The 25,377-nt window shown below is 51.7% G+C and overlaps 1 protein-coding gene across 1 annotated transcript; it reads left to right on the top strand.

Annotated features, from left to right (window-relative positions):
* Window positions 1-1,343: 1,343 nt before the first annotated feature.
* Window positions 1,344-24,517, top strand: hdlbpb (high density lipoprotein binding protein b). Its single transcript, XM_066722563.1, has 28 exons — window positions 1,344-1,430; window positions 4,130-4,212; window positions 4,360-4,472; window positions 4,592-4,740; window positions 5,126-5,341; window positions 5,460-5,666; window positions 6,178-6,393; window positions 8,310-8,516; window positions 8,665-8,772; window positions 9,304-9,408; window positions 9,520-9,598; window positions 9,699-9,838; window positions 10,884-10,988; window positions 11,074-11,187; window positions 11,375-11,461; window positions 11,759-11,890; window positions 15,882-16,100; window positions 16,580-16,801; window positions 16,906-17,124; window positions 17,438-17,576; window positions 17,761-17,894; window positions 18,189-18,293; window positions 20,775-20,909; window positions 21,325-21,468; window positions 21,779-21,958; window positions 22,070-22,186; window positions 22,620-22,751; window positions 22,860-24,517. The coding sequence occupies exons 3-28, from the start codon at window positions 4,397-4,399 to the stop codon at window positions 22,950-22,952; spliced, it is 3,780 nt and encodes a 1,259-aa protein (XP_066578660.1). The 5' UTR covers window positions 1,344-1,430; window positions 4,130-4,212; window positions 4,360-4,396; the 3' UTR covers window positions 22,953-24,517.
* Window positions 24,518-25,377: the final 860 nt, after the last annotated feature.

The following is a 25,377-nucleotide window of genomic DNA, read 5'->3' as shown; positions in this document are numbered from 1 at the left end:
GTTGTTGGTGCCAGACGGGCCGGTCTGAGTATTTCACAATCTGCTCAGTTACTGGGATTTTCACGCACAACCATTTCTAGGGTTTACAAAGAATGGTGTGAAAAGGGAAAAACATCCAGTATGCGGCAGTCCTGTGGGCGAAAATGCCTTGTTGATGCTAGAGGTCAGAGGAGAATGGGCCGACTGATTCAAGCTGATAGAAGAGCAACTTTGACTGAAATAACCACTCGTTACAACCGAGGTATGCAGCAAAGCATTTGTGAAGCCACAACACGTACAACCTTGAGGCGGATGGGCTACAACAGCAGAAGACCCCACCGGGTACCACTCATCTCCACTACAAATAGGAAAAAGAGGCTACAATTTGCACAAGCTCACCAAAATTGGACAGTTGAAGACTGGAAAAGTGTTGCCTGGTCTGATGAGTCTCGATTTCTGTTGAGACATTCAGATGGTAGAGTCAGAATTTGGCGTAAACAGAATGAGAACATGGATCCATCATGCCTTGTTACCACTGTGCAGGCTGGTGGTGGTGGTGTAATGGTGTGGGGGATGTTTTCTTGGCACACTTTAGGCCCCCTAGTGCCAATTGGGCATCGTTTAAATGCCACGGCCTACCTGAGCATTGTTTCTGACCATGTCCATCCCTTTATGACCACCACGTACCCATCCTCTGATGGCTACTTCCAGCAGGATAATGCACCATGTCACAAAGGTCGAATCATTTCAAATTGGTTTCTTGAACATGACAATGAGTTCACTGTACTAAACTGGCCCCCACAGTCACCAGATCTCAACCCAATAGAGCATCTTTGGGATGTGGTGGAACGGGAGCTTCGTGCCCTGGATGTGCATCCCACAAATCTCCATCAACTGCAAGATGCTATCCTATCAATATGGGCCAACATTTGTAAAGAATGCTTTCAGCACCTTGTTGAATCAATGCCACGTAGAATTAAGGCAGTTCTGAAGGCGAAAGGGGGTCAAACACAGTATTAGTATGGTGTTCCTAATAATCCTTTAGGTGAGTGTATATATATATCTTTTTTCCCACAAAATATATTTCCCCCCCTGAACACTGTGGTGTAGATAAGTGATTAAAGGGGTGTTACAAGGTTTGGGGGCCTATACAATTTGTGTGTGTGTGTTGTATTTCCTAATGAACCTGCTTCTTGAATCCTAACGCTCTACTTCACCGGGGAATTCTGGCGGCGGCGGCGGCGGCAGGATACTGCGGGTTTTTCCGCCGTGAGGAAGTGCTGCTCCCCGGCCCTTTTTTCCCTTCCTGACGTCCCCGCCCGGACGCCGCCGTGCGTGAGATCCCTCCGCGCCCAGTGCGAGCGGCGAGAGCCCGGTGTGTGTGTATGTATGCATGCATGCATGTGTGTGTGTGTGTGTGTTTATTCCGATCCCATTTCGTCTCTATAGAGGTAAGACTCTAATGCATCCCTATACATTCATATCTATATGCGTCTCCGAGGGGTGGGACCCCGGTCGGCTGCAGGACAGGTCGGGGGGCAAGACATGCATGGAAATAAAGACCCCCCCTGCAATAATAGATGGGTGCAGACTGTGTGGACGGGGCGCTTTGACAGGGCTGTGTGACGGGCCTGCGTGACGGGCCTGCCTGGGTGCAACAGCACACACACACACACACACACACACACCATATAACAGGGCTATAGGAAGACACCCTCGCTGTCAGGGCCGCTGTTGTTATATCTGTTCTGTTGCAATGACTTGATGATCAGATCTGGTTTTGCACATGTATAGACTGCAATTGTGCGCGTTTATTATTGCCCCTTGGGTGCGTTTAGCACTGACACATGCATTGGAGATCCCAGTGGCTGCGGACTGGTGTGTGCACGTTAAATAGTGTCTGTTTATGGTTACATTGATCTATGCAACAACAAAAGCAACTATTATTATTATTATTATTATTATTATTATTATTATTATTATTATTGTAACATTGTATCTGATCGCGCCAGCAATGCACCCAGATTAACCTCAAATATCCGAAATGATCAGTTCTGTCACTATATGTAATGTATGTATGTATTCTTCTGTATGTTCTGTGTAACATAATGAGCTTGTGCTCAAGCACAATAATAAGAAACATACAATATACACCGTTTGAAGCTGGTTTCATGCAGAATAATGCTGCCCGGTCACACTTTCTTTCTCATTGGATAACGTGTCTAGGCAAATTGTTGGGGGAAATGTTCACGGTCCAGCAGCTACTCAGGATAGCCGTGTCTGTGCGGAGTGTTTATGAATTGGTGTGTAAATTGTATGTGTGTGTGAGAGAGAGTGTGAATGTAAATGTGCATGAGAGAGTAAGTGTGTGTGTGTGTGTGTGTATATATATGCATGAGTGTGTAAGAGAGAGAGAGTATGCTTGTATTGTGTATAAATGTGTGTGAGAGAGAGGGAGAGAGTGTGCATGCGTGTGTGTGAGAGAAAGTGTGTGTGTGTGTGTTTGTAAGAGAGAGAGTATGTTTGTATTGTGTGTAAATGCGTGTGAGAGAGAGGGGGAGAGTGTGGGTATACGTGTGTGTATACGTGTGTGTAAATGTGTGTGTGTGTGTCACAGTCAACGCTCAACGGGCATCATATTCCAGTATGGGTTGGAGGATAGGTCAGGTTGGAGTGCTACATTCGCGTCTCTCTTTATAGCATTTCTCTGTCCCTCTCTCTCTCAGACTCCGAGACCCAGTCCAAGTGTGTCCACGGCCCTCAGCGACACTCTGTAGAGCAATAGGTGCTGCTGTCGTGGTCCTGACCTATCAGAGACGCGCGGGTTCTGGTTTCGTGTTGATATATTTTCCTCGGACCCGAGGGGCTCGATTATAACCCCTCTGACACCGACGGCGGTTTCTGTGGGCCTGAATTTCAGCGGCCGGGGCATTCGGGCTCAGTTTACAGCCAAGCAGTCAAGTTACAACGACGTGAAAGATAATCTTCCACAGCGGGTATAGACACGCGTGTGGGGTATCGCGAAGATCCAGGGGTCACGGGGAGACACGAGGAGGTCTCCTTTTATCGACGGGCTTCGGTAAAACCAGACCTCCTTGTGTTCTCCGCTGGGTTTTATTCTGGGGTCCGTGGCGTGTGCCGGTCTCGACGGCTCTCCGTGTTCCTGCTGGGTCCCGGTGGAGAGACGGCGCTCCAGGACACGGCAACACCGCCTCACCTGGGACTCCTAACCCACACTCCTGTAGCGACAGCTGCGGAGCCTAATTGTTTTTGTTGTTGTTGTCGTTGTTATTTATTTATGTATTGGCAGCCGAGCCCAGGACCCTTGCGGTCATCATGACGACCCCGTCTTTTAAAGCTGGACAGAACAGTTGACTCCTCCTCATGTGTCAGTGGGCGTGTGCGGTCTTCAGGGATTGGGGGCCTTGTGTACAGTTGTGTAACCCCCAAAGGAAACAACACCTAATAACAGGGACAGGCAGCAGCCACGGGTCCCTGAAGACCGAGCTGGTTTCCATGCCAAAAGATCCCAATTAAGCACACACACCCCCCGCGTTGGGTCCCGGGAGGGTTCCTAATTACAGGTGCGCTGCAGTGTGTGTGGTCTCTCATGGGGGGGCAGCTGCCACTGTGTGTGTGAGTGTGAGTGTGTGAGAGAAAGTGTGTAAGTGTCTCAGAGCTCGTTATTTGGCTGCTGAGCATCAGTACGTTCTCTTGCCAGACATAAATATTCATAATAAAAGGGAAGGTGGCAACACCGTGTCTTTTTCCGTATCTCACGGTTACATCTAGACAACGGTGCCGTGTTGGACACCCCTGGGGCGGATGCCAGCTGTGCACTGTTATTCACACAGTGTATGAAAGGGGGCCGCTGCCTCATGGCTCCTTGGACCCCGGGTTCGGTTCCGGGCCCTTGCGTACGTCTCCCCCGTGGTTTCTTGGGTTTCCTTCAGGGGTTCCTGTTTCCTCCCACTGAACCCCAAGACAGGCTGCTTAGGTTGATTAGCTGCCCTGTATTGCCCTGTAGCTTTGATTGGCTGCTCTACATTGTCCTATAGTCACGCGGAGGTCGAATAACCTCTGTTTTTCACATATTTAGTGTTACTGTGTCTTCTTGTTTAATTGTGTGTGTTTTGTCTGCAACCATCAGGGCCCCAAACCGCCAGTCCACACTGAAGCGCACTCGGTAGCCCAGACCTGGACGGATCTCTCTGGTATCTGACCATTTCGCAGGTGAGGCTGACCACAAGGCACGGATCAGGGCGGAGTTTATTTTCTTGCATTTCTTCCTTAGTCTTTTCCGAAAGGTCTTTCCCTGTCTCTCACTCTCTCGTTCCTCCCTCTCTCATTTAATTTTATTTCACCCCCCCCCCCCCACAGTGTTTTATCGGAAACTCGCACATCTGGGTTTGGCACCATGAGCTCGGTGGCGGTGTTGACACCCGAGAGCTTCGCGGAGCATCGCAGCGGCCTGAGGGACGAGGAGATGGCAGGTAGGAGGTGGGACACACATGCGCACACACGCACATGTTTGAGATATAGGGTTACACCGGGTCAGGGTTGGAGACTGGGAGCTGGAGTTGGGCCACAGCTGTGCCTCTGCCTCCTACAGGGGGCGCCCCAGAGGATGAGGCCTACATCCCCACCTACCTGGAGGCCTTCCCTCCCCTGCCGGAGAAGGGCGCCCCGGGGGAGAAGTCCAGCAAGCCGTCAGGGGCCTGGAGCAAGATCCGGCCCATCAAGTCCTCCGTCATCACCCAGGTCAGAGTCACTCTGTGTGTGTGTGTGTGTGTGTGTGTGTGTGTGTCTGGTGACCTCTCTCCTATCCCCTCCCCCCTGTTCACCCTCCACCTGGTTCTCCTCCCTTCTCCCATGGCCTCTTCTTTTCCTTCCCCTCCCTCTCCTCTCCACTGCACTTTTTCCTCTCCTTCTCGTCTTCATCCTCCTTCCCCCATCTCTCCTGTTTTCCCCTCTCCTCTCCTCCTTCCCTCATCTGTCCTTCTCCTGCTATTCCTCCTCTTCCTCCTCCTCCTCTCTTCCCCTCTCCTCCTTTCCCTCATCTGTCCTTCTCTTCCTGCTGTTTCTCCTCTTCCTCCTCCTCTCTTCCTCCCCTCTCATCCCTCCTCCTCTCCTCTCCCCTGCTCAGGTGTTCCACGTCCCCCTGGAGGAGCGCAGGTACAAGGACAACAGCCAGTTCGGGGAGGGCGAGGAGGCCAAGGTGTGCCTGGACATCATGCAGAAGACGGGCGCCCACATCGAGCTCTCTCTGGCCAAGGACCAGGGCCTGTCCATCATGGTGACGGGCAAGCTGGACTCGGTCATGAAGGCCCGCAAGGAGATCGTGGCTCGGCTGCAGACCCAGGTGGGGAGTGTGGAGACTGGCGAGGAACGGCCTGGGGCTGTGTGGACTAGAGTACAGGGCCCGGATCGGAGCCCGGGCCTCAATTTAATCGAGTCTGATCTCCCCGTGTCCCCGCCAGGCCTCCGCCACCGTGTCCATCCCCAAGGAGCACCACCGCTTCGTCATCGGCAAGAACGGCGAGAAGCTGCAGGAGCTGGAGCTCAAGACAGCCACCAAGATCACCATCCCGCGGCCCGACGACCCCAGCAGCCAGATCAAGATCACTGGCACCAAGGAGGGCATTGAGAAGGCGCGGCACGAGATCCTGCTCATCTCCGCAGAGCAGGTGACTCACACTGACACACACACACACACACACACTCTGACACACTAACATACACACACACGCACTCTGACACACACACAGACACACACAAACACACACATACGCACTGAGACACTAACACATACACACACACTCTGATACACTAACACACAGACGCACACACACACTGACACTATCACACAGACGTATAGAGAAGGTATAGAGATGACACTGCCATCAACATCAACGCAATAACAAACGTACACTAACAGACACACATTAACAATCACACAAACACTAAAACAGACATGAACACAATAACAATCACTTGAACACACTAACACACTCAACATCAACAATAACAATCATACATGAACAGACACACACTAACACACAAATCAACACCATAACAATCGCACAGACACAGTCATGCTAACGTGCCCTGCCCCCGACACACACACCCGGAGAGGCGCCCTCACACGGTAACCTCAGCACAGTGACACTCACACACGCTTACCCTGCACCCCCCCAGGACAAGCGTGCGGTGGAGCGGCTCACCCTGGAGAAGGCCTTCCACCCGTTCATCGCCGGCGCGCACAACCGCACGGTGCAGGAGATCAGCCAGGACACGGGCGCGCGCATCAACATCCCCCCGCCCAGCGTGGCCAAGGACGACATCATCATCACCGGCGAGAAGGAGCCTGTGGCGCTGGCCATCGCCCGCATCCGCGCCATCTACGAGGACAAGGTACCCCACCCCGTGCTCTGGGGCCTCTCCTTTCCCCTCTGCCTCTCCCTCCCTCTTGGTCGCTCGCACCCTGTCTGTCCCTCTCGCACTCTCGCTCCCTCTCTCTCTCTGTCCCGCTCTCTCTATCTCTCTCCCTCCCTCTGCCTCTTCCTCTCTCTCTCTCCCTCTCTCTGTCTTTTTTCTGGAATATCATAATTGTCTTCTTCATGTTTACTGCCAGGGCCCAGGGCTGACAGTGCTGCTCTAGCAGGGCCCAGTTCTGCTGCAGCCCCTGCTCTGTGGGTGACAGCAGCACCAGGTCATCAGTAGAGCAGGAACTTGACTTCAGTGTCATGTAGGGTGAGGCCGGGGGCTGCATATTGCTCCAGCATTGTGGCCAATTCATTAATGTAAATAATGAATAGCGTTGGGCTCAGACTGGTGGGAGGGTGCCTGGCGGTGGGCGGCCTGTTGGCGGGGCTGTGTGTAGCAGGAGCCCAGGCGGTGCCTCTTGGATGGGGCCGGTTGGGTGTTGCATGTTGCATGGAGTGGGGGGGCCTCACGTTGCGGTGTGTTGTGCCAGCGGTGTGGTGGGGGGGCTGGTCGGCCCACGGCCCAGGGCAGTGTCTTTTAGGGTCTTTTCAAAGATCCTGATGCCCTCTTGGTTGAGGTGCACCCTGTCGTGCATGTACCAGGGGCCCAGGGCGGGGTGGTGACCAGGTGCACGTTGGGCAGAGCGGCACAGTCCCTGGCGATCTCCGCGTTGATGCTGCTGATGACGTGTGGCGGGGTGTCGGCCCGGGGCAGCAGTGTGGAGACGATCACCCTGGTGTTGGGGAACTCCTGTGTGGCCCTCTGTGCCACCTCGCTCACGGCCCTGGAGGTGTGCTGGGGCAGGGAGCCCAGGTCGTTGGTGCCAGTGTAGCGTGGGGTGCCCAGCGTGTCTCTGCGCAGCAGCTGCAGGGTGTGCTGTGTGGTGGCGCAGCGGACACTGGTCACTCGACGGCCCGGGAACAGCCTGCGTGTGTCCAGGTGCTTCCCGTTGGAGTCCATCAGTAGGACCACCTCTGCGCTGGGAGGGGCCTGTGTGTCGCTGACTGTGGGGTGGGGTGGCTATGTCTTCGGAGCTGCTTCCTCAGGCCCTGCAGTTCCTTTGTGAGGCTCTTCTCCCTGCGCTGGGCCTCCTCCTTCAGTCCAGCCAGCTGCGTCCTCAGGGCCTGGTTGTCCTGCTGCAGCTCTCTGACCTCGGAAAGCAGCTCGTTGGCGGTCCACCATGGCTCTCCTTCTTTAGCTGGCTCATCTCGTCCCGCAGCTGCTGGGCGAGGCTGGCCTCGGGGATACGGGTCAGCACGAGTTCCCAGAACTCGGCGAACTCCAGCTCCAGCAGGGCCCGTCTCTCCCAAATGGGCTGGATATAGCGGGGGGGTGAGAGGTCAGCAGGGAGGGTCTTGTCACGCATGGTGTTCTCTGCTGCGGGGGCATCGTCTTCGTCGGGGGTGGTGTGTTCAGGGTCCGAGTCCTCGGCGTTGGTGTCAGCCTGGTGCGCTCTTTCTTTCTCTGCCTCTTACTTCAGCTGCGGGAACGCTGCTTCGAAGGCGTCCAGGCCGGCCTCGCTCCCCTGGACCAGCACAGTCCCGGTGTTGTACACATTGATAGTGAGGACTGTGCTGTCGGGGTCCGTGTCCTCCAGGACGCTGATCTGCCTGCCTCCGCCGATGCCTCTCTTGCGGATGTTGCGGTACCTCTTGCAGAGAGCCGTGTGCCAGGAGCTCATCTTGCTAGTGACTGCTCTCTGTCCCTCTCTCTCTCTGTCCCTCTCTGTCTCTTCCTCTTCCTGTGTCTCTCCCCCTCTCTCCCCCTCTCTTCCCCCCCCCCCTCCTCTGTGACACTTATCCACCTCCACCCTTACCGTTCCTTGTCTCCTCCCCGGTGGGCAGAAGCGGAAGACCACGACGATCTCGGTGGAGGTGAAGAAGTCGCAGCACAAATATATCATCGGGCCCAAGGGCAACACGCTGCAGGAGATCCTGGAGAGCACGGGCGTCTCCGTCGAGATGCCCCCACTGGACTCCGCCTCCGAGACCATCATCCTGCGGGGCGAGCCGGACAAGCTGGGCCCCGCCCTCACGCAGGTGTACGCCAAGGTGAGCGGCTCGGAGGTGGGTGGCGGGGGGGGCGGTGGTGGTCCTTTCCGTCTCGGGGGCCGAGTGTGTGACGCTTCTCTTCGTGTCTCTGTGTGTGTGCACATCCCCTCTGTGTCCCCCCTGCGTCCCCTTCCCCCGCCCCTCACAGGCCAAGAGCGTGATGGTGGCGGAGGTGACGGCGCCAGCCTGGCTGCACCGCTTCATCATCGGGAAGAAGGGCCAGAACATCGGGCGCATCACCCAGCAGCTGCCCAGGGTGAGTCGGGCCGGGGCAACACCGCCACAGAACACCACCCCGATCACCGAACGCCCCACCACACGATCTCACCTGCCTGCGGTCAAGAGGGATTTTCCAATAACATGTCTGTCTGTCAGTCAGTCAATTAAACAATTAGTCGATTAATCAATCAATAAGTCAGTGTTTTATTAGGTATAGTGCCCTTAGACACTACGAGAGCTCGCTGGCCCAGATTTAAGGTTTACCGGGATAGAGACACTACAGCGGCTGTAAGAGTCAATAACACTCTGTATCCTTCTGTCTCTCTCTCTGTCTCTCCCTCTCATGGTCCTCTCTGCCTCCTTCCGTGTCTCCCTGTGTCTCTCTGTGGCCCTGTGTGTGGCCCTGTCTCTCTGTGTCCCTGTGTGTGTCCCTATGTCTCTCTCTGTGTCCCTGTGTGTGTTTTTATGTCTGTGTCCCTGTGTGTGCTCCTATGTCTCTCTGTGTCCCTGTGTGTTTTTGTCTCTCTGTGTGTCTCTGTGTCCCTGTGTGTGGCCCTGTGTGGTGCAGGTGCACATCGAGTTCACGGACGGGGATGAGAAGATCACGCTGGAGGGCCCCACGGAGGAGGTGGAGCAGGCCCAGGCGCACATCCAGGACATCATCAAGGACCTGGTCAGCACCGCCCTACGCTGTCCCGGGGGTGGGGGTGGATCTTACCAGGCCAATGAATGCTGGTAAGACTCCTAGCGCTGATCTGCCTCTCCCCTCCCTCCCTGTCTCTAGCTGGTGAGGATGGACTACACCGAGGTCACCATCGACCAGCGCTTCCACCGACACCTGATCGGCAAGAACGGCGCCAACAGTGAGTCCATCCCTCTCTCTCTCTCTCTCTCTCTCTCTCCCTCTGTATTTTCACTGCTGCTCTGCCCTGACCGACACCCTTCCCCTCTCGTCTCATCCAGTCAACCGCATCAAGGAGCAGTACAAGGTGTCGGTGCGGATCCCGCAGGACAGCGAGCGCAGCGGGCTGGTGCGGATCGAGGGCGATCCGCAGGGGGTCCAGCTGGCCCGGCGTGAGCTCATGGACATGGCGGCCAGGATGGTGAGACTGGGGGGACTGGGAGAGGGACTCGGGGGAACTGGGAGAGATGGGGGGAGGATGAAGGCCGCCGCACACTAGACCGATCCGATGAGACAGTGCTTCTTAACCCCGGTGCTGGAGGAGCCCCTACCCTCCTGGGTTTTGTTCCATCTAAACTCTCAATTACTTAATTGAACCTTAATTGAAGTAATTTGATGTTCAATTAAGGTACAATTAAGTAATTGAGAGCTCAGATGGAACAAAAACCAGCAGGGTAGGGGCTCCTCCAGCACATGCTTAGTATAGCATTATTTTAATATGTATCCTTTTGTTTTCTCCTGAATGCCAGAGAAACAATAGCTTGACACAATATTGCTGTTCTGGGGCAGCTTCATGCATCTTCCCTCTGCTATACAGGGGGGTTTTCGGAGTGGGAGAGGGGTCCTCGAAACGGGATAGCCTTCTCTTGTATTACCCTATATTTTCTTCTCCAAGCGAACATGGTCTTCGTGCAGCTACACATCGCTGGAAATGGACTTTGGGGAAATAACTGTGTAGGAAATAATTGATAATGGCACTGCGACAGCCTTTTCCTGTGGTTGCATTTCTGCGAATTTACATTTCCAGTACAGATCGATTTCACTTCAATATGTACCTTTGTAACGTACAGTGATGGAAAAAAGTATTTGATCCCCTGCTAGACTTATCATTTCTTTGTCAGTGGGCAAACGTACAAAATCAGCAGGGGATCAAATACTTTTTTCCCTCACTGTATGTGCGAGTTTTTATTATTATTATTATTTACGTAATTTCCGGTTTGACATACATTTTAATAACCCATGGTTTAAATAAGCTATGGCGCTTGTCTGTCACCTGTTTAACAGTAGTCCTGTAGTTTCAAGACTGATACGCAATAGGACACCAACTCAAAAGTTTTTCAAACATGTTTGAGACTGGGAGAGACTAGGAGACTGGGAGAGACTGGGGGAGACAAGGGGAGATTGGGAGAGACTAGATGAGACTGGGGGAGACTGGGACACTGTTCACTGTTGTTGTCCCCCGCCAGGAGAACGAGCGCACTAAGGACCTGATCATCGAGCAGCGATTCCACCGCATCATCATCGGGCAGAAGGGCGAGAAGATCAAAGAAGTGAGAGACAAGTTTCCTGAGGTGAGGCCCAGTGTGTGTCTGTGTGTGTCTGTGTGTCTGTATGTGTGTCTGCACCCCTGTGACTCTGTGCTCTCATCGCTGGCAGGTCATCATCAACTTCCCCGACCCGTCTCAGAAGAGCGACATTGTGCAGCTGCGGGGGCCCAAGAACGAGGTGGAGAAGTGCGCCAAGTACCTGCAGAAGGTCATCGCTGAACTGGTACGACACTCCAGTCCTGCAGGGTCTCAGCCCTGGTCCTGAGAGATGCAGTCCAGTCCAGCAGGTCGGACTGTGTCTCTGCAGGTCCAGGATGGGTCTCTCCAATCTTGTTATGCCCGTTCTTGAGCCACAAGGTTTGTGTGTGTATTTGCCATTCCCCCACAGTGACCCAGTTTTCTCTCCTCAGATCGAGAACAGCTTCTCCATCTCGGTGCCCATCTTCAAGCAGTTCCACAAGAATATCATCGGTAAAGGGGGGGCCAATATCAAGAAGGTGAGTCTCTCTGTGTGTCTGTGTGTATGTACTTGTGTCTCTGTTTGAGTGCATGTGCGTCTCTGTGAGTGTGTGGTTGTGTAACAAAGATTGCAGATAGAGAGAGAGAGAGAAAGTTAAGTAATTAATAAAGTAATTAAGTAAAAGCAAAGAGGACTGGATTGATGGGGAAAGAGAAACCAACCTGAGAGAAGGAATTGAAAACATGAAAACGAGGAAGTGTCTCTCATGCCAGCCGCCCACAAATCAGGACACATTCCTTACTTCCTGAAATTAAAACTTGTCGCTCTCAAACAGATCCGTGAGGAAACGAACACCAAGATCGACCTGCCCACGGAGAACAGCAACTCGGAGGTCATCGTGATCACGGGGCGCAAGGGCAACTGTGAGGTGGCGCGGGACCGCATCCTTGCCATCCAGAGGGAGCTGGTGAGGATGGGGAGGGAACAGCAGGGGTGGAGGGTCTCCCAGATCTAATAAACGAATATATATATAAAATGACAAATTAAATATATATAATATTCACTCACCTAAAGGATTATTAGGAACACCTGTTCAATTTCAAGTTCAATTTCTCATTAATGCAATTATCTAACCAACCAATCACATGGCAGTTGCTTCAATGCATTTAGGGGTGTGGTCCTGGTCAAGACAATCTCCTGAACTCCAAACTGAATGTCTGAATGGGAAAGAAAGGTGATTTAAGCAATTTTGAGCGTGGCATGGTTGTTGGTGCCAGACGGGCCGGTCTGAGTATTTCACAATCTGCTCAGTTACTGGGATTTTCACGCACAACCATTTCTAGGGTTTACAAAGAATGGTGTGAAAAGGGAAAAACATCCAGTATGCGGCAGTCCTGTGGGCGAAAATGCCTTGTTGATGCTAGAGGTCAGAGGAGAATGGGCCGACTGATTCAAGCTGATAGAAGAGCAACTTTGACTGAAATAACCACTCGTTACAACCGAGGTATGCAGCAAAGCATTTGTGAAGCCACAACACGTACAACCTTGAGGCGGATGGGCTACAACAGCAGAAGACCCCACCGGGTACCACTCATCTCCACTACAAATAGGAAAAAGAGGCTACAATTTGCACAAGCTCACCAAAATTGGACAGTTGAAGACTGGAAAAATGTTGCCTGGTCTGATGAGTCTCGATTTCTGTTGAGTCAGAATTTGGCGTAAACAGAATGAGAACATGGATCCATCATGCCTTGTTACCACTGTGCAGGCTGGTGGTGGTGGTGTAATGGTGTGGGGGATGTTTTCTTGGCACACTTTAGGCCCCTTAATTCCAATTGGGCATTGTTTAAATGCCACGGCCTACCTGAGCATTGTTTCTGACCATGTCCATCCCTTTATGACGTTTGGCAACTCGAACCTACAGCTCCCTCCACAGATTTTCTATGGGATCGATTTTGGTCTCATCTGACCACAACACTTTCACCCAGTTCTCTGAATCATTCAGATGTTCATTGGCAAACTTCAGACGGGCCTGTACATGTGCTTTCTTGAGCAGGGGGACCTTGCGGGCGCTGCAGGATTTCAGTCCTTCACGGCGTAGTGTGTTACCAATTGTTTTCTTGGTGACTCTGGTCCCAGCTGCCTTGAGATCATTAACAAGATCCTCCCGTGTAGTTCTGGGCTGATTCCTCACCGTTCTCATGATCATTGAAACTCCACGAGGTGAGATCTTGCATGGAGCCCCAGACCGAGGGAGACTGACAGTTATTTTGTGTTTCTTCCATTTGCGAATAATCGCACCAACTGTTGTCACCTTCTCACCAAGCTGCTTGGCGATGGTCTTGTAGCCCATTCCAGCCTTGTGTAGGTCTACGATCTTGTCCCTGACATCCTTGGACAGCTCTTTGGTCTTGGCCATGGTGGAGAGTTTGGAATCAGATTGATTGATTGCTTCTGTGGACAGGTGTCTTTTATACAGGTAACGAGCTGAGATTAGGAGAGTCCCTTTAAGAGAGTGCGCCTAATCTCAGCTCGTTACCTGTATAAAAGACACCTGGGAGCCAGAAATCTTGCTGATTGATAGGGGATCAAATACTTCTTTCCCTCATTAACATGCAAATCAATGTATAACTTTTTTGAAATGCGTTTTTCTGGATTTTTTTGTTGTTATTCTGTCTCTCACTGTTAAAATACACCTACCATTAAAATTATAGACTGATCATTTCTTTGTCAGTGGGCAAACGTACAAAATCAGCAGGGGATCAAATACTTTTCTCCCTCACTGTATATATATATAAAATGACAAATTAAAGGAAAAACCTGAATAAATGAATGGAGGAACATAACAAATGCAGATGGCTCTAAACAGGTGTACTGCATGATACAATTAAGCAATTAACATCCTCTCATGCTCTGTGGCATGTATACAAATGCTGAGCAGCCCAGTTGACCTCGATTTTGGATCAAGATGGCAAGAGGAGAGGATCTAAGTGACTTTGAAAGAGGGGTCATTATTGGGGCACAAATATCAGGAGCTTCAGTCACAGATGCTCAACTGGCTCGTGTTCTCAACAAGTGGACGAGTGCATGTGTGGGACACCAAGAGAACGGGACAGGCCTGACTGCTGGACCCCTACAGTGAGGGGGTCTGGAGGCTCTGTTATTTTGTGGGGGGCATTTTCCTGGAATGGTTTGGGTCCACTTGTCCCCTTAGAGGGAAGGGTCACTGCAAATCATTAGAGTTATTCTGAGTGATCACCTTCATCCTATGGTGACATTTCTATTCTGATGGGAGTGGTCTCTTCCAGGATGACAATACCCCCATCCACAGGGCACGAGGGTCACTGAATGGTGTGATGAGTATGAAAATGATGTGAATCAAATGCTATGGCCACCAGATCACCAGATCTCAACTCAATTGAACACCTATGGGAGATTCTGGATCGACGTGTTAGACAGCGCTCTCCACCACCATCATCAAAACCCCAAATGAGGGAATATCTTTTAGAAGAATGGAGTTCATCCCTCCAGTAGAGTCCAGAGACTCGTACAATCTGTGCCAAGAGCATTGAAGCTGTTCTGGGGCTCGTGGTGCCCAACACCTTACTGAGACACTGCATGTTGTTTTTCCTTTCATTTCTCACCCGTCTGTGTGTGTGTGTATATATATATGTATATATGTATACACTCACCTAAAGGATTATTAGGAACACCATACTAATACTGTTTGACCCCCTTCGCCTTCAGAGCTGCCTTAATTCTACGTGGCATTGATTCAACAAGGTGCTGAAAGCATTCTTTACAAATGTTGGCCCATATTGATAGGATAACATCTTGCAGTTGATGGAGATTTGTGGGATGCACATCCAGGGCACGAAGCTCCCGTTCCACCACATCCCAAAGATGCTCTATTGGGTTGAGATCTGGTGACTGTGGGGGCCAGTTTAGTACAGTGAACTCATTGTCATGTTCAAGAAACCAATTTGAAATGATTCGACCTTTGTGACATGGTGCATTATCCTGCTGGAAGTAGCCATCAGAGGATGGGTACATGGTGGTCATAAAGGGATGGACATGGTCAGAAACAATGCTCAGGTAGGCCGTGGCATTTAAACGATGCCCAATTGGCACTAAGGGGCCTAAAGTGTGCCAAGAAAACATCCCCCACACCATTACACCACCACCACCAGCCTGCACAGTGGTAACAAGGCATGATGGATCCATGTTCTCATTCTGTTTACGCCAAATTCTGACTCAACAGAAATCGAGACTCATCAGACCAGGCAACATTTTTCCAGTCTTCAACTGTCCAATTTTGGTGAGCTTGTGCAAATTGTAGCCTCTTTTTCCTATTTGTAGTGGAGATGAGTGATACCCGGTGGGGTCTTCTGCTGTTGTAGCCCATCCGCCTCAAGGTTGTACGTGTTGTGGCTTCACAAATGCTTTGCTGCATACCTCGGTTGTAACGAGTGGTTATTTCAGTCAAAGTTGCTCTTCTATCAGCTTGAATCAGTCGGCCCATTCTCCTCTGACCTCTAGCATCAACAAGGCATTTTCGCCCACAGGACTGCCGCATAGTGGATGTTTTTCCCTTTTCACACCATTCTTTGTAAACCCTAGAAATGGTTGTGCGTGAAAATCCCAGTAACTGAGCAGATTGTGAAATACTCAGACCGGCCCGTCTGGCACCAACAACCATGCCACGCTCAAAATTGCTTAAATCACCTTTCTTTCCCATTCAGACATTCAGTTTGGAGTTCAGGAGATTGTCTTGACCAGGACCACACCCCTAAATGCATTGAAGCAACTGCCATGTGATTGGTTGGTTAGATAATTGCATTAATGAGAAATTGAACAGGTGTTCCTAATAATCCTTTAGGTGAGTGTATATGTATATATATATATACCCCTGTACAAGTTGGAAAGGCAAGCCAAGGAATTTCTTTCCTCTCCTCCAGGCAAACATCCGGGAGGCCGAGGTGTCCATCCCGGCCAAGCTGCACAACTCCCTGATCGGGGCGAAGGGCCGGCTGGTGCGCGCCGTCATGGAGGACTGCGGGGGGGTGCACATCCACTTCCCCTCCGAGGGCTCGGGCAGCGACCGCGTCACCATCCGGGGCCCGTCCGACGAGGTGGAGCGCGCCAAGAGACAGCTGCTGCAGCTGGCCGAGGAGAAGGTGAGGGGGAGGGGAGATTGGGAAGAGGAGGAGGAGGGGATAAAGGCTATGAAGAGGAGGAGGGGAGAGGAGAGGGACACTGGGACGAGGGGAGGGAGACTGGGAAGAGAAGGGATGGAGGAGGAGGAGGGGATGAAGGCTGGGAAGGGGAGGAGGAGGAGAGGGAGATTAGGAAGAGAAGGGATGGAGGAGGAGGAGAGGGAGACTGGGAAGAGATGGGCAGGGGAGGGGAAGAGGAGGAGGGGATGAAGGCTGGGAAGAGAAGAGATGGGGAGGGGAGGATGAGGAGAGAAACTTAGAAGGGGAGGAGGAGGAGAGGGAGACTAGGAAGAGAAGGGGAGAGGAGGAGGAGGGGAAGGAGACTGGGATGGGGAGGGAACGGCGCTACTACATAATGGCTGATTGATTTGCTCGATCAATCCATACGTACCGTCAGGGCCCCCAGTGTGACCTCATCTACTCCCCCCCCCCCAACCCAGCAAATCAACAACTTCACGGTGGAGCTGCAGGCCAAGCCCGAGTACCACAAGTTCCTGATCGGCCGCGGTGGCGGCAACATCCGGCGCGTGAGGGACCGCACAGGCGCGCGCATCATCTTCCCCGCGGCCGACGACCACGAGCAGGAGCTCATCACCATTGTGGGCCGCGAGGAGGCGGTGCGGCAGGCGCAGAGGGAGCTGGAGACGCTCATCAGGAACCTGGTGAGGAGGGGAGGACGGAGTTGGGGAGAGGGGGACGGACTGGGGGCGAGAGGGGATGCGATTCCCAATGAAAATGTCTGTGTTTCTCCCCCGGCGGGGCCCAGGACAATGTGGTGGAGGATGTGATGGTGGTGGAGCCGCGGTACCACCGGCACTTCGTGGCGCGGCGCGGCCAGGTGCTGCGGGAGATCGCCGAGGAGTACGGGGGCGTCACAGTGAGCTTCCCGCGCACCGGTGTGCAGAGCGACCGCGTCACCCTGAAGGGCGCCAAGGACTGCGTCGAGGCAGCCAAGAAGCGCATCCAGGAGATCATCGAGGACCTGGTGACTGCTTCCCCCCGTCTCCCGCCATCTCTCTCGCTTTGTGTGTCTCCTGACTCTTTCTCGCACTGACTCTCTCGCTCTCTCACTCGCTGTCTCCCTCTCTTTCTCCCTTCCTCTCTCCCTTTGTCTCTCGCTTTCTCTCTCCTTCTTTCCGTCATACTGACTCACTTATTCTCAATTCCTTCCTCTGTCTCCCTCTCTCTCCCTCTGTCCCTCAATCCTCCACTTTGTCTCTCTCTCTCTCTCTCTTGCTGTCTCACTGACTCACTCTTTCTCTCTCTCCGTCCCTCCATGGTGCCGCCCTGCCATCCAGGAGGCGCAGGTGACAGTGGAGTGTGTGATCCCACAGAAGTACCACCGCGCCGTGATGGGGCCCAAGGGCTCCCGCGTCCAGCAGATCACCCGGGACCACGACGTGCAGATCAAGTTCCCCGAGAGGGAGGAGAGCCAGGGTCAGTACACACACGCGCGAACATGCACACACACAAGGATGGATGGACGGACAGACAGACACACACACACGGACAGACATGCACACACGCAATGTTAATGTAAAAGGTGTCGAGCCTCAAATAAAGAGTCATTTAAACCTTATTTCTCTCCTTCCCTCTCTGTCCTCTGCCGCCACACTGCCAGGCCCCGGGCTGGAGCCGCACACCCAGGAGAACGGTGACATCAGCCCGGAGGCGGAGCTTCCCCCGAAGAAGTCTGACATCATCGTGATCTCGGGCCGGAAGGAGAAGTGTGAGGCGGCGCGCACCGCTCTGCTGGTATGGGGGGGTGCTGCCTGTTTCAAGGAACCCTTTGGGCCGTAAACGGATCAGTAGTACAATGTGGGGTTCGAGGGTTCTTCCTCATTCCGTCCAGTTACGAGAAGCGAGGGAGAGGGAGTGAGGGACAGAGAGCTGTAGCTGTCCTTTCGGGGTTGCTTCACTGTAGGTGTTCATGCGGAGCAGAGTGGTTTAGAATGGCTAAGAGGTTGTAAATTATTATTCATCTTAACCTTGGTCTAACAGGAGTGCGTCTGTCCCTCCCTGTCGCTCCCTGCGTGTCCCTGTCCACAGGCTCTGGTCCCGGTGACGGTGGACGTGGAGGTCTCCTATGACCTGCATCGCTACATCATCGGCCAGAAGGGCAGCGGTATCCGCAAGATGATGGAGGGCTATGAGGTACTGAGCACACGCCCGTCCACTCACACCTGCCAGCTATACTGACTGTGCTGTTCTGTGTGTGTATATAGTCACACTACCAGTCAAATGTTTCAGAACACCTCTGTTTTTCCAGTTTTTATTGAAATATACACAGTTTAATGTCTCGGTGTACTCTGAAATTAAAGCATAGAGCAAATAAACAATTGGAGATGAAAAAGAAATCATGGAGTCATTTTGTTTAACAAAATCTAACCCCTTAAGCCAGGGAATGGCGCACCGGTGGCAGAGCTGTGGTGAGCAACTACCTGCGTTTGTTTTTTTGAGTCCAACCCTCAGTTGTCTAACCTGATTCCCATTTTAGAAAACCAGTCAGTATTTTTGTCAGTGACGGCGCCCCGAAGTGATTGAGCAGCGCTCACGTTATTGTCTGAATATTCATGTTTATGTCGGGTTCTTTGTGCGCAGATTTTCGCAGTTGTGCGCAGAACTGCAGAATCCTCCGCTCCCAATGGTGGAGCTGCGCAGATCTGCGCGGAACTGCAACAATCTGCACTTCACGGACGAGATGTTAGTTATGATGAGTGTTTGCGCTGCGGGCGGCGCTGTGGGAGCAGCAGGAAGAGGACAAACTGAGTCTGTGCTGCTGTGATTCATTGTGGCAGCAATGGACGTGTCTGTTGAGCACACAGGGAAAAGCATGCGATTTACCTCCTGTATCAAATGGAGAAAAGGCCACAATCATTCACATTTAACACTCCGACAATTTAAAAACTTCATAAAGTTGGCAAAAGAAAGCTGTAAATTCTCAAAAATAAATAAATGATTTGTAGAATACGTTTGTGCACACTCATAATCATGGTACATTGATAACACTTTCACACAATGCGTATTAATCTACCAATTTGTTGTTTTACAAAATGTAAAAACAGTAGATATTAAGTAAATATACGCTGAAAAAAACGAAGGCACATTAGAAATGATTGAGTGCAAGTCCAAACAAAACACAAATCAATATGAAGGGTTACTAATGCAGCCAAATGAACAAACTTCCACTTGTGTGTAACGGCAGGGCAATGGAGAATCTGTGGGACTTTGTTTTAGTGGTAGATTGTGATTTTAATGGGGTTTTTAAATGTACTTTAGCATTATAATCCTCGAACTTAATGCGTGATGAAATGTGATTCATGCATTTTACTGCACTGTAGCAATACTGCAGCATTGAAATGATGTATTCACTGTATGATGCACTTATTCTTTAATGTTGTGACATGCTTTGGCATAGTGTTGCACTATATACAATTAAGACTGATTGATTTAATATGAATGAGGATTAAAGATTCTCATTGTCCAAAATAAAAAGGGACACATTCCAAAAATGACCGAGCTAGTGAAGTGCTATTGCTTTTCTATATTTGTAAATTGACAATAATCTGTGAGCAAAAATGGAACCTGCATATTCATAATCTTTTTTGGGAAGAATATGTGCCTCTTCATCCAGCTTCATACTCTGCTCAGACTCCCATTAGCAGACTGGAGCTGCACTTGCTCTCCAGACCACACAGGGATGAGGGGGTGGGGTCAAGGTGGGGGTGGTGGGGGGCTTGTTCTATCTGTCCATGGTTTTTAGATTTGTCTGTATTGCGGTTTGTTTTGTTGGCATGTTTGCTTAATAACTTAAAACCAAAAATATATATAAATATTGTTTAAAATAAATGCTGTTTAGCCCCTGTATTAACTTTCATATCCATCATTTATCATTGGCACCCTTTGGCACTTGGCAAAGTATACAAATAAGACTTTGGGCACTCCAGCCAAAAAAGGTTCTTCATCCCTGCCTTAATCTGACAAACCCCTCTGGTACCTTAAAAGGCACCAAATCCGTGTGCTTCTCTCTAATGAAATGTGTACTTTTCACTGTTGCGCTGTTTGCCAAGAGTTTGGTATCCCATGAAAGCTGAGACTCTCTGCTATCTAACGATGTGAAGCATTCTCTGATGTGATGTCGGGGATACGTGTTCTGAGTCGGAATACAAAATCTCAGAAAATATTGACAATTATGACATATTCTGGAACCAGACAGTCTACTGATCAAAACAAGACCATCCACATTTTGGTAGAAGCACCACACCCCTGTGGAGAGCTCGAAATGTCAAGATGAAAACTGTTTACAGTGCACTGATACACAACAATTTTACACAATTGGATCTGAACTTCTCTGTGTTTCATAGAACATCAAATAACATGAATCTATAGTTTGTTCTGAACAAAGCACAGTATATAACTCTGAAATGTACATTCTTTTTCAGTTTTTGGTGACCTTAACTTTTTTTTTTAAGCTCTGGCAGTTTACCGCTTACCTTTGTACCATTTCAGGTTATTCACTGGACTTGAACTGCTTACATTTCAATACAAACTGGAAAAATGGGGGTGTGCTAAAACGTTTGACTGTGTGTGTGTGTGTGTATATATATATGGACTGTGCCGTACCTTGCGCTTCAGGTGAACGTCTCGGTGCCGCAGCCGGAGCAGCAGTCGGACGTGATCCGGATCACCGGGCAGGTGGCCAACGTGGAGCGGGCCCGGCTGGGCCTGCTGGAGCGGGTCAAGGAGCTGCAGGCCGAGCAGGAGGACCGGGTAGGAACCCCAGAACCCCCCGCCCCACACTGTCCCCCTGCCCCCCGCTGCCACGCACCCCTCACAGCGCCACAATACTCGCCCGGGTCACTCGCTTGTCAGGACCCACTAAATGAGTGAGTGTGATTGGAGAGGGACCCTCCCTAGTGCCCTCCCTCTCTCTCTCCCTCCCTCTGTCCCTTCCTCTCTCTCTCCCTCTTGCCCCTCACCCCCTTTCTCTTGTCCCTGACTCCCTCCCTCCCTCTATAATTCAGTGGAGGTGAGTGTGATTGTGTTGTCGCTGCAGGATGGTTTTCTCGCAGTGTGTGTGTCGTGTCTCCGTTTGCGTTTTGCATAGCAGCCGGTCTGCCGTCTGCGCCCGAGTCCGGGCAGGCACTAACCCGGCCCCGCCCCTCTCCTCCCGCTGTGCGTCCAGGCGCTGCGCAGCTTCAAGCTGACGCTCTCTGTGCACCCCAAATACCACCCCAAGATCATCGGGCGCAAGGGGGCCATCATCTCGCAGATCCGCAAGGACCACGACGTCAGCATCCAGTTCCCAGACAAGGGCGACGAGCTGCAGGTACTGAACACGGGGCCCTCACACCACTCCCTCCCTCTCTCATTCTTTCCCTCCATCTCTCTCTCCCTCTCTCTTTTTCTCCTTATCCCTTTCTCTTTCCCTCCCTCTCTGTATCTCTCTCCCTCTCTCATTCTCTTTCCTACCCTCTATCTCTCTCATTCTTTCCCTCCCTCTCTCTATCTCTCTATTGCTCTCTCTGTCTCTCACCCTCTCTAATTCTCTTTCCCTCCCTCTCCCTCTCTCTCTCTCTCTCTCTCTCTCTTCCTCCCTCTCTCTCTCATTCTTTCTCCCCCTCTCTCTTGGCCCTCAGGACCTGATCACGATCTCTGGCTACGAGCGCAACGCAGAGGCGGCGAAGGAGGCGATCGAGCGCATCGTGGCCGACCTGGAGGAGATGGTCAGCGAGGACATCAAGCTGGACCACCGCGTCCACGCGCGCATCATCGGGGGCCGGGGCAAGGCCGTCCGCAAGCTCATGGAGGAGTTCAAGGTACAGCGGGGAGATGGGGCCCCGGGTAGTCTGGGACATGGGGGCAGACGGTGGGGTGTGGGGGCAGCTCAGGGGTAACTTGTGTGTTTGGGGGGTCTCTGGCGCTGGCAGGTTGACATCCGGTTCCCCCAGCCGGGCTCGGAGGACCCAGACAGGGTGACGGTGATGGGGCTCCCCGAAAACGTGGACAACGCCATCGACCACCTGCTCAACCTGGAAGAGGAATATGTGAGTCCCTCCATCGCGCACACACACACACACAGGTCCACAGGCGAGAGAGGACATGGACGTACAAGCACACAACCCCATCTCCCCCTGTCCCCCCGTCTCTCCTTTTCCTGTGTCCCACCGTCTCGCCGTTTCCTGTGTCCCCCATCTCACCATCTCACCGTCTCACCGTGTCTCACAGTTTCCTGTGTCCCCATCTCACCATTTCCTGTGTCCCCCGTCTCCCCGTCTCGCTGTTTCCTGTGTCCCCCCATCTCACCGTCTCACCGCGTCTCAGTGTTTCCTGTGTCCTGCCGTCTCGCCGTTTCCTGTGTCCCCCTGTCTCTCCATTTCCTGTGTCCCCCATCTCACCGTCTCACCGTGTCTCAGTTTCCTGTGTCCCCATCTCTCAGTTTCCTGTGTCCCCGTCTCACCGTGTCCCTGCATGTCCCAGATGATGAGCGTGACGGAGACCGAGACGATGGCCGCCTACATGAAGCCGCCCTCCCGCAGTGAGGACGACCACAGGGGCCCCGCCAAGGGCTTCGTGGTGCGGGACGCCCCCTGGAACGTCCCGGGAAACAAGGTGAGGGATGGGGGTGGGCGGGGGGGGTGCGACAGACTCTAGTATTCCTGGCAGTCTCCTGGATTTCCCGTTCCCACACCTGACCTCTGACCTCTCCCCCTCCCGCAGGCCCCCGACATGAGCAGCGCAGAGGACTTCCCCACCTTCGGAGCTGGTGTGGCCCCCAAACAGATGTCCGCCTGGGGGCCCAAGAAGTTCTGAGAGGGAAGAGAAGAAACCGAGAGAGAGAGATAGAGACCCTCAGTCCCCTTCCCAGGGCCCACATTGACACTCCTCCTCCTCCTCTACCTCCTCCATGTCCTGCATCCCTCCATCCCTTTGTCCTCAGCCTCCAGGGAAGCTAGAGACCCTTGTTTAACCTATGGCCCTCCTCTCCTTCGGTACAGAACCAGGGAAAAGAGGGAGCCATTGAAAAATTCCCTCTCCCTCTTCTTCCTCCCCCTCTCCCTCCAGCTTGTCTTTTCCCCCTTCTAGCTGCGTTTGTATGGAAACGTGGCCTTCCCCTGGGCGGGGGGGGCCACAGACCACCGGGAGAGAGCTAGCGGACCCTCCAAGGAGAGAGACGGTACTTTAACCCATAGGCCTTTGCTTTTTTGTTATCTCGAAGGGAGTTTTTAATCCAGACCAAAACAAACTGCGACTGTCACTGATTGGCCGAGCTCGACGGCGAGGGAGCCCGTGACCTTTGACCTTGAGCTGTGGGGACGTGATGCTCACCCCGGGGAACAGAGAGGAGGGATCTTCCAAGAAAAAATGGGAAAGTTTACTCTGATATCCCCCCCCGAACGTTTTGTTGTTGCGTAAATGACGATTGTTGTTGTTGTTGTTGTTATAAAGCGGGGGTGGTTGATTAGAGTGTGGGAGGTGTTGACCTTTGACCTGGAAGTGTTCAAGGTCGATGAGAGCAACTGAGCTGCAATGCATGTGAGCCCGTCGTGGTGGCAAAGGGTTATTTTATTTATGCTTTGCGTTGTGATGTGATGGGAGCCCCAATTATTACCATTATCTTTTAAATCCGGATCTTTTATATATATATATATATATATATATATATACACTCACCTAAAGGATTATTAGGAACACCTGTTCAATTTCTCATTAATGCAATTATCTAATCAACCAATCACATGGCAGTTGCTTCAATGCATTTAGGGGTGTGGTCCTGGTCAAGACAATCTCCTGAACTCCAAACTGAATGTCTGAATGGGAAAGAAAGGTGATTTAAGCAATTTTGAGCGTGGCATGGTTGTTGGTGCCAGACGGGCCGGTCTGAGTATTTCACAATCTGCTCAGTTACTGGGATTTTCACGCACAACCATTTCTAGGGTTTACAAAGAATGGTGTGAAAAGGGAACAACATCCAGTATGCGGCAGTCCTGTGGGCGAAAATGCCTTGTTGATGCTTGAGGTCAGAGGAGAATGGGCCGACTGATTCAAGCTGATAGAAGAGCAACTTTGACTGAAATAACCACTCGTTACAACTGAGGTATGCAGCAAAGCATTTGTGAAGCCACAACACGTACAACCTTGAGGCGGATGGGCTACAACAGCAGAAGACCCCACCGGGTACCACTCATCTCCACTACAAATAGGAAAAAGAGGCTACAATTTGCACAAGCTCACCAAAATTGGACAGTTGAAGACTGGAAAAATGTTGCCTGGTCTGATGAGTCTCGATTTCTGTTGAGACATTCAGATGGTAGAGTCAGAATTTGGCGTAAACAGAATGAGAACATGGATCCATCATGCCTTGTTACCACTGTGCAGGCTGGTGGTGGTGGTGTAATGGTGTGGGGGATGTTTTCTTGGCACACTTTAGGCCCCTTAGTGCCAACTGGGCATCGTTTAAATGCCACGGCCTACCTGAGCATTGTTTCTGACCATGTCCATCCCTTTATGACCACCATGTACCCATCCTCTGATGGCTACTTCTAGCAGGATAATGCACCATGTCACAAAGGTCGAATCATTTCAAATTGGTTTCTTGAACATGACAATGAGTTCACTGTACTAAACTGGCCCCCACAGTCACCAGATCTCAACCCAATAGAGCATCTTTGGGATGTGGTGGAACGGGAGCTTTGTGCCCTGGATGTGCATCCCACAAATCTCCATCAACTGCAAGATGCTATCCTATCAATATGGGCCAACATTTCTAAAGAATGCTTTCAGCACCTTGTTGAATCAATGCCACGTAGAATTAAGGCAGTTCTGAAGGCGAAAGGGGGTCAAACACAGTATTAGTATGGTGTTCCTAATAATCCTTTAGGTGAGTGTATATATATATATATATATAGATCGTCGTTTGGTCTTCTTCAAACTAGAAAAAGTCCTCTCCCAAATTGAGGAGACGGGTGATCAGTCCGACGGGACCACAGACTAGAAGAGTCAAGAGAGGGCATCAAAAAAATACAAAAGACCAAATCACGTTTTTTAATGTATGAATTAATTAATAGTTTGTTTATGTCCGTGACGGTTTCTTTGCCGGAGATGTAAGCAGGAGACCAGGGCTCTCTCCACTCCCGCTCTGATTTCCAACTCTTACGTTTACAAATCTCTCATTTGTTTCCCTCCCCGTCGTCTCCACCTGTGTCCCTGTGTGTGCTGGTCATCACAATAAGCCATA

The sequence above is a fragment of the Amia ocellicauda genome, chromosome 14, assembly GCF_036373705.1.
Source record: "Amia ocellicauda isolate fAmiCal2 chromosome 14, fAmiCal2.hap1, whole genome shotgun sequence".
Taxonomy (NCBI): Eukaryota; Metazoa; Chordata; class Actinopteri; order Amiiformes; family Amiidae; genus Amia; species Amia ocellicauda.
Note: the sequence above shows the minus strand (reverse complement) of the source record. Positions and strands in the feature narration are given on the sequence as shown.